The 8,657-nt window shown below is 46.8% G+C and overlaps 1 protein-coding gene and 2 long non-coding RNA genes across 4 annotated transcripts; all 3 read right to left on the reverse strand.

Annotated features, from left to right (window-relative positions):
* Positions 1 to 561: 561 nt before the first annotated feature.
* On the reverse strand, positions 562 to 2,421 carry LOC144894896 (uncharacterized). The gene is made up of 2 exons (XR_013625434.1): positions 1,721 to 2,421; positions 562 to 1,651 (listed from the first exon to the last, which is right to left on the reverse strand). It is a non-coding gene; the product is annotated as an uncharacterized LOC144894896 (long non-coding RNA).
* Positions 2,422 to 4,950: 2,529 nt separating this feature from the next.
* Positions 4,951 to 6,034, reverse strand: LOC144894916 (uncharacterized). Its single transcript, XR_013625464.1, has 3 exons — positions 5,925 to 6,034; positions 5,736 to 5,848; positions 4,951 to 5,625 (listed from the first exon to the last, which is right to left on the reverse strand). It is a non-coding gene; the product is annotated as an uncharacterized LOC144894916 (long non-coding RNA).
* A 24-nt stretch (positions 6,035 to 6,058) lies between these two features.
* On the reverse strand, positions 6,059 to 7,153 carry LOC144894891 (extended synaptotagmin-1-like). Of its 2 annotated transcripts, XR_013625425.1 has the most exons (6): positions 7,092 to 7,153; positions 6,923 to 7,009; positions 6,687 to 6,833; positions 6,482 to 6,627; positions 6,293 to 6,389; positions 6,059 to 6,124 (listed from the first exon to the last, which is right to left on the reverse strand). XR_013625425.1 is itself a non-coding variant. In XM_078788451.1 (5 exons), the coding sequence occupies exons 1-4, from the start codon at positions 7,122 to 7,124 to the stop codon at positions 6,514 to 6,516; spliced, it is 381 nt and encodes a 126-aa protein (XP_078644577.1). In that variant the 5' UTR covers positions 7,125 to 7,153; the 3' UTR covers positions 6,088 to 6,389; positions 6,482 to 6,513. The 2 variants fall into 2 exon arrangements, 1 of the variants encoding a protein (XP_078644577.1); XM_078788451.1 differs by having other exon boundaries at positions 6,088 to 6,389.
* Between the last annotated feature and the right edge of the window lie 1,504 nt (positions 7,154 to 8,657).

The following is an 8,657-nucleotide window of genomic DNA, read 5'->3' on the forward strand; positions in this document are numbered from 1 at the left end:
GCCTTTTAGGCTGGCCTTTTAAGCTGGCCCTTAAAGCTGGCCCTTTAAGGCTGGCCCTTTAAGGCTGGCCCTTTAAGCTGGGCCTTTAAGGCTGGCCCTCTAAGGCTGGCCCTTTAAGGCTGGCCCTTTAAGCTGGGCCTTTAAGGCTGGCCCTCTAAGGCTGGCCCTTTAAGGCTGGCCCTCTAAGGCTGGCCCTTTCAGGCCAGAAACATGTAGCAACATGTCAGTCCACTTTACAAAATTTACCGGTAAATAATCCAACACTTATACATCCAATTCAAGATGGCCATCCTTCATAGTTGCAGTAAAAGTTCACTATTGGCATTCATCCCACTCTACTGTCTAGCAATGTGTTTAGCAGTTGAAATATGCATGTGCTGGAAATGGTGTGTTCCTAACGTCCGAGTGTACTCGGAAGATGAAAACTTGAGCTTCGTTGTCCTTCACATTGTCCCGGAACACATTGGGAGCGTTGTCTCCGTCAAAGGCAATATTAGCGACATCTGGTGGAAGAAGGAAGGCAAAGCAATCTCGCTACAACGAGTGAAAGACAGATCGCCATTACAAACAAAAATGCTTTAATTAGTTCATGTCATTAACAGTTCAATTGCTTGGTGGTCATTATATGCACAAGTTAGCGCCAAAATAACCAGTCCGTTTCAATGCGCGCTGTGACATAAGATGCTCATGACGTCAGCGGTCACGTGATGAAATGGTCACCATTTGGAAGCAGTGTGACTCAGGAAGACTTGACACACTTCGAGGCTTCGGGCTCATTTCACCATCTCTACTAAAAACAAATAGTTGATGGAAAAGCAGAAATCATGAAAATAATGCGTGTAACATCTATTCGCCTTCTTACAGTGTGCATGTTCATCGTTTCGTCGCATGCTTGAGCTTCATGGCCAATTTTTACACGGATTTACGCACCACATTTCCCAAAACGGTGGAAACTTTGGGTCTTGGGAGTTAACTCGGAGTTATGAGGGTGTTAGCGGAGCAATGCTGTCACCTAGTGGCGTTATGGCAGTACTGCAGTGATTTCAAATTGTCACTTTGTTCCAACGATTGAGGGAAGGTTGTCATGTAGCTATGATACCTATTAAGTATCCTCCCTGCTGCGTTAGGAACCTTGGGGGCTGGTCTACAATTGGGTGTGGAGGGGGTGAGGGGTTTCCTTGGGGCTACTCCTTTGCCCTCGGCATGGTTCTGGCTCGGTCACCCTTCTATTTTAACCGCACTAGATACAGGCACGGGACCCACCATAGCCCAGCTGTCCTCCACCTTGAACTACTTGACCAACCCATATATTCATACCGTATATAAACCACATAGAGGCCAGCCCTTTGGAGTGGGTCTCTTTAGTTGACTTATTTTTTATTGCATAATATACACAATGCCATTTCATCACACACATGGGTGAGGCGGGCTTGGCTGGGGTTCCAAGCAGCAATTGAAGACAAGGACAATCCTCCATGTCCAAAGCAGGGATGTCAGAGAGCGGGCGGCAGCAAAGATACGTCCAACAGTTGAGAGTCAGTGAAAGGGCTGCTGGAGTACACGACATCCTCGTCTGAGTTTGCAGCAGAGTCGTACAGCATGGGGTCCACGTCGAGATCCAAATGAGTCTCTAGGATGTCATCGCTCAGTCCTGAACCAACCACAAGAAAGACAGAGGAAGCAAAGTGCACAGTACGGGTCAAAGGTCACAACAACTAACCTTACATGAGACGTCAACACACGTTTGTCTCCATGAAGGTACAGTGCATCCGGAAAGTATTCACAGCGCTTCACTTTTTCTACATTTTGTCATGTTACATTCATGTTTTGAATATATTAAAAATAGAAAACCAAAAAAATCACATTTACATAAGTATTCACAGATCTTTCTACAGCTCAATTGGAGTCCACCTGCAGTAAATTCAGTTGATTGGACATGATTTGGAAATACAATAACTGTCTATATAAGGTCCCACAGTTGACTGTGCATGTCAGAGCACAAACGCCAAGCATGAAGTCAAAAGAACTGTCTGTAGACCTGCGAGACAGGATTGTCTTGAGGCACAAATCTGGGGAAGGATACAGAAACATTTCTGCTGCTTTGAAGGTCCCAATGAGCACAGTGGCCCCCATTATTCGACTAGTCAGGATAGAAGGAAAAATGAATGCAGCAATATATAGAGATATCCTGGATGAAAATATTGTGGGACCTTATATAGACAGTTATTATATTTTCCAAATCATGTCCAATCAACTGAATTTACTGCAGGTGGACTCCAATTACGCTGTAGAAAGATCTCAAGGATGATCAGTGGAAAAAAGATGCACCTGAGCTCAATTTTGAGCTTCATGGCAAAGGCTGTGACTACTTATGTAAATGTGATTTTTTGTTTTCTATTTTTAATAAATTCAAAAAAGTAAAAAAAACACTTTTTCACATTGTCATAATGGAGTATTTTGAGGTAAGAGATTAAATTAATACAATTTGGAATGAGGCTGTAACTTGACAAAATGTGGAAAAAGTGAAGCGCTGTGAATACTTTCCGGATGCGCTGTATGTGCCCTGGGATTGGCTGGCCACCGGTCCAGGGTGTACCCCGCCTCTCGCCCCAAATCAGGCTCCAGCATACCCCCACCCTAGTGAGGATAAGAGACATAGAAAATGAATGAATAACTAAACCATGTTGGTGTCATTCAACAGCTGTACTGTAATCTTACCTTGTCTAAGCTGTTGGGACCAAATTCTTGAGCGTCAACATCCTTCAGTATTCTGTTAAATGGATGGTCAAATTTATATCTGGCCCTAACGAGCCCTAGCCAGCCCTAAAGAGCCCTGGCCCCAACTCGCCCTAGCCAGCCCTGGCCCCAACTCGCCCTAGCCCCAACTCGCCCTAGCCAGCCCTGGCCCCAACTCGCCCTAACTCGCCCTAGCCAGCCCTGGCCCCAACTCGCCCTAACGAGCCCTGGCCCCAACTCGCCCTAACCAGCCCTAAAGAGCCCTGGCCCCAACTCGCCCTAGCCAGCCCTGGCCCCAACTCGCCCTAGCCAGCCCTGGCCCCAACTCGCCCTAACTCGCCCTAGCCAGCCCTAAAGAGCCCTGGCCCCAACTCGCCCTAGCCAGCCCTAACTCGGCCCTAAAACCCTCCTCCAACCATAGCCCTAAAACCCTAACCCAAACATTCAAACGAGATCTATGTTGACTACTTACCCAACGGCGCAGCGCAGACTACTCATGTTTCCTTCGGTTAGCTGGTCCGTTGATACCACCATTCTCTGCCAGTCTGTCTTCTTCCTCTTTTGTTTCAACGCTCCAAGGCGTATTACTGCCCTCCACAGGTTGGGCACAAGTGTAAGAAGGCTGGGGGGGCTGGGGCGAGGGAGTGGGGGGCTGGGGTGTGGGACGGGGGAGGCTGGGCCTAAATGTAGAAGGCTGGGGGGCTCGGGGACTGGGGTGTGGAAGGCTGGGCCCAAATGAGGAAGGCAGGGGGTGAGGGAGGGGGGAGGCTGCTATTTCTACTTGCTATGTACTGCCAACTAGGGGTCACTTTAAAGTAATGCTATTCTACTCGGTAAATACCACCATCTCGTGGTCACTTTAATGGACTGCTGCTTCCAACAATGCAATCTCAATGGGCGACGTTTTTCGCCAGTAACTCCCCAACGAAAGGTCGTATAAACATAGAACCGACTTCTGCCTACACAAATTCAGCTGCAAGCTTTCCGTTGAGACCCCCAAGCCAAACAAACTTGGGTGCCCTCATTCCATCCCAAGACCTGCAAAACATCCTTACCGCCAAAGGACAAAACCCCTGAGACTCCAGCGCTACCCCCTGGGTCAGCACCCAGCGCAAACGCACGAGGAAAGAGAAAAACCTTGACCAAGGTCAGCCACCGGGAGAGGAATCCGGCGATTACGGTGACCAGCTGTCCCTGCTCTTGGATCTGATGGCGCGAGGGGAATCGGTTCCCCCCACTCCCCCACCAACCCGGGCCACAGAGGCCCTTCGGCGTTGGGAGTCAGAATTCGCTTTCTGTTGAGAACCCTAAGAAATTGAAAAATAGAATCCAGGAATATGAACCTGTAAAACCTGTAAAACCTCATCCCAAGACCTGCAAAACATGCTTACCGCCGAAGGACAAAACCCCTGAGACTCCAGCGCTACCGCACGAGTAAAGAGGAAAAACCTCGACCAAGGTCAGCCACCGGGAGAGGAATCCGACCATTACGGTGACCAGCTGTCCCTGCTCTTGGATTTGATGGCGCGAGGGGAATTGGTTCCCCCCACCCCCCCACCAACCCGGGCCACAGAGGCCCTTCGGCGTTGGGAGTCAGAATTCGCTTTCCGTTGAGAACCCTAAGAAATTGAAACCTGTGAAACCTGTGAAACCTGTGAAACCTGTGAAACCTGTGAAACCTGTGAAACCTGTGAAACCTGTGAAACCTGTGAAACCTGTGAAACCTGTGAAACCTGTGAAACCTGTAAAACCTGTAAAACCTGTAAAACCTGTAAAACCTGTAAAACCTTATCCCAAGACCTGCAAAACATCCTTACCGCCGAAGGACAAAACCCCTGAGACTCCAGCGCTACCGCACGAGTAAAGAGAAAAACCTCGACCAAGGTCAGCCACCGGGAGAGGAATCCGACGATTACGGTGACCAGCTGTCCCTGCTCTTGGATCTGATGGCGCGAGGGGAATCGGTTCCCCCCACTCCCCCACCAACCCAGGCCACAGAGGCCCTTCGGCGTTGGGAGTCAGAATTCGCTTTCCGTTGAGAACCCTAAGGAATTGAAAAATAGAATCCAGGAATATGAACCCTGTGAACCCTGTGAACCCTGTGAACCCTGTGAACCCTGTAAAACCTGTAAATCCTCATCCCAAGACCTGCAAAACATCCTTACCGCCGAAGGACAAAACCCCTGAGACTCCAGCGCTACCGCACGAGGAAAGAGAAAAACCTCGACCAAGGTCAGCCACCGGGAGAGGAATCCGACGATTACGGTGACCAGCTGTCCCTGCTCTTGGATCTGATGGCGCGAGGGGAATCGGTTCCCCCCACTCCCCCACCAACCCAGGCCACAGAGGCCCTTCGGCATTGGGAGTCAGAATTCGCTTTCCGTTGAGAACCCTAGAGAAATTGAAAAATAGAATCCAGGAATATGAACCTGAATATGAACCGACATTGCTTCAAACAATATTATGTGTGTTAGCCTGTTAAACTATTCAATCTGCAACATTTTACACACACACTGAATGTTGAACCTGAATTTGCCAACAAATAGTTTAACGTCTGTCACCCCCTTGTGACAGCTCTTAGTTTTCCTCAGTTCCTCGTTCATGCCCTTGTTTTGTATTTCCTTCCTGTGTTGCTCTGCTGTGTTTTCAGTTGATGTCCATTATCTCCCGCACCTGTTTCTCATTATTTGTGATGCCTATTTGGTTCAGGTGCGCGCTCCTTTCTTTGTTGGGTCATTGATGTTGTTTTCTCTGTTGAACATGCTAGTGCGTTGGTCTGCTGCATAGTATCAACAATAAATGCCTTTTTACCTGCTATTGGGTCCTCATCTCTGCATCCTGGGGTCGTGCCGTAAAGCTCCCAAGCCGGAACGTGACAACCTCTCTGTGCTAACCACAAAAAAGAAAAATAATTATCTAACCAGATCATTTAACTTTGAGACAGACAACATGTGGTGCTAAAGTTAGCTTTCTGCTTGTTTAAAGCATCGGCAGCTTACCGGAGCAAAGGTAGCTTAACACACAGCCAGTGCAATCCTAGCCTCAAGAGGCTGACACTGCACTTCCTGCAAGCCCTCCAAAATGCACGCCAGGTCCTCAACAACCAACCCCGCTGCAAATTAAAACAACCATGGCTGCGGTCACATGATGCACCGTCACCGGTACACGCCCAGTAATTTTATGCCTACCTTTCACATACGCTGCTGATGGCACGACAGACCAGAGCCCGCCACCGGAGCGCGCCAACACAGCCTCGACAGGTGAACAGCAAGGAACAATGAGCGCCCCGGTGACGCCACGCCAAGACCCATCAATAACCCTGGCACCGCCTCGCAATCGAGCCCCAACAGCTGATGCCAATTCAGGTGGAAGCGCAACAACGCTCAACCTACCAAAAATGCTGCACATGTAATTCATGTGGCAGCAAGAATATCTGTATTCATTAGTGCAGTTCATTAGTGGAGTGGAGTATTTTGAGGTAAGAGATTAAATTAATACAATTTGGAATGAGGCTGTAACTTGACAAAATGTGGAAAAAGTGAAGCGCTGTGAATACTTTCCGGATGCACTGTATGTGCCCTGGGATTGGCTGGCCACCGGTCCAGGGTGTACCCCGCCTCTCGCCCCAAATCAGGCTCCAGCATACCCCAACCCTAGTGAGGATAAGACATAGAAAAGAGTTTCTACCGGAGTGTCCACCAAACTTGACCTAAGAACCCAATGTAGCATGAAAACCAAATAAGACCTGAGACTAGTGTGCTTGGATATACGCAGCGCTCACTTTTGCATCACATCTGCCTCCCGTTTCTGCTGCTCAGTCGAGCGGTCGGAGTCTTTGGAAGTGAATTTAGCCTCATGATCACCACGAGGACATTTGCTCGGAATCAGCATCTGCAACAATTGCATGTGAAGTCTGGTGCGAGTTAAGACTAGAATGAGAGATCGCCTACCTTGAGTTCAGCTCGAAGAAGAATCTGACTCTCTGGGGAGGCGCCATCCAGATGGAACCACTGATCCAGGACCAGTTCTGGTTCCGAGAGCAGCTCTCTGATTGGGACGACTAAGGAACCCATGGGCAACGTCCAGCTGTGAGAGAGCTGGAGAAACAAAGTGTAAAGGTAGTAATACAAGTCAAGTTTGTTGATATCACATGGTGGAAATACTAAAAATAATATTGTTAACTTACCTTGACAACAACATTCTCTTCTCTAGGGTCATGAACCAGGAAGCAGAACGCCTCATTCCACTGAGGTGATGTCGTGCGATCACACACCTACAGCAAAGATGGACGTGTTAGTCCCGGATGCCAATACCCTGGTTATTATTTGGCTAGTTGCCACGCTTAGTAGTCTCACAGTAGTTTTGTGGGATGTTTTTCCAAGAAGCATATCCGCTCCCACTTTTGGCTCTTTTCCACTCTTTTTCACCTGTTGACACGCCACATGGGTCATAATAAAACACAGATCATGCCTCCTCAGTAACTCCTCGACTCACTTACTGGTAAACCATCTGCTTGTTCGATGAAGACAAACAAAAGTCCCACAGATGGAACGGCTTTGTTCTGGTAGGACTGCCTGGAGTAGAACTTGAGAATCTGAAGAGAATGGTTCGATATTAGTATTTTTTATAGTTGAATGAAGCATTAGTACGCTTTTTCTTCTTCTGGAAGCACCCCCCTTATCCAGTTGGTCTGCCTCCGAGGCTGTTGGAAGCCATTCCAGGATCAGGTGAACGCGACCTGACTTGACATCACTGAGCGTGTACTGATACACTGATACATAAAACACACACAATCCTTTGAATGCTTGAACAATTCAATGACAATAATATAAGCCGTTTCCATACCTGATCCGTGTACTGAGAATCAATTATGTCCTTCAGTTTGACCTTCAGCCTGCATGTTGAGAAACATGACAATTATTTCAACCACTTGATAATGGAATGGATTTCTTTTCTCTAATTCATGTTTATTTTTATTTATTTACACTGCAATATTTGATATTTATACATATATATTTAATATCATTTGCGTTCTACATGAATGTTCTAAATGATTCCAACCATATCAAATTCTACAACCTGTCTTTAATATACTGTAAGTGTGTGACATAATTTTTCTTGTGAATCGGACAATAAAGTGTAGATAAAGGAGGATGGCGGTGCTCTTCTCAATACTGGCATCGCTGCGCTGGAGGTAGTAAGCAGTATTATCAAGCAGTTGCAGTATGTGACAGTATCGATAATAACAACACTACTAATGTGTACTGGAAGCAGTACCTTCCCATAAAGTCATCCTTCATGTCCATGTCTTTATCAAACACCTCCAGATGTAACCTGATGGAGCAACAAAACTCATCATTTATCATCTGGTACATGTATTCATAATGTGACGAGTTGCTACTTTACTGTGGCCAGCAAGCTTTCTACAAATGGATTAAGGATTAAATATTCTAAAACAAAAGATGCAGATTGGGCATTGATACTTTTATGTTGAAAGAACTCAATTGTACATCAATAACTCCTGTAACCACAAATCTCACTCTCTCAATTTCTGCGGCAGTTTTTCCTTGTGTATGGAAGGCATCAGCTGTCATTCAATATATAAGAACGTAGATCCTTGTCCGTTTCCAATTTCAAACCAATCTTCGACTTGAAAAAAGGTTTTGACACTGTAAAGCATAGAATAACCTAAACCATGTTGGTGTCATTCAACAGCTGTACTGTAATCTTACCTTGTCTAAGCTGTTGGGACCAAATTCTTGAGCGTCAACATCCTTCAGTATTCTGTTAAATGGATGGAGAATGCTGCACATGTAATTCATGTGGCAGCCAGAATATCTGTATTCATTAGTGCAGTCCAAAAAAGGAAAAGCAAGGCGATGGGGGCAGAAGGCATACCATGGAGCAGTCCAGAGACAAAA

Source organism: Doryrhamphus excisus, linkage group LG23 (assembly GCF_037039965.1).
Source record: "Doryrhamphus excisus strain RoL-2023G ecotype Guam linkage group LG23, RoL_Dexc_Guam_v1.1, whole genome shotgun sequence".
NCBI classification, from domain to species: domain Eukaryota; kingdom Metazoa; phylum Chordata; class Actinopteri; order Syngnathiformes; family Syngnathidae; genus Doryrhamphus; species Doryrhamphus excisus.

What these genes read in the sequence shown, in the direction of transcription:
- LOC144894891 (XM_078788451.1), bottom strand. Translation starts at nt 7,124, where the DNA reads ATGCTTCTTGGAAAAACATCCCACAAAACTACT. An exon ending in AAGAGAATGTTGTTGTCAAG is followed by an intron (nt 6,834 to 6,922) that starts GTAAGTTAACAA and finishes TTGTTTCTCCAG; the next exon opens with CTCTCTCACAGCTGGACGTT. An exon ending in TTCTTCGAGCTGAACTCAAG is followed by an intron (nt 6,628 to 6,686) that starts GTAGGCGATCTC and finishes CAATTGTTGCAG; the next exon opens with ATGCTGATTCCGAGCAAATG.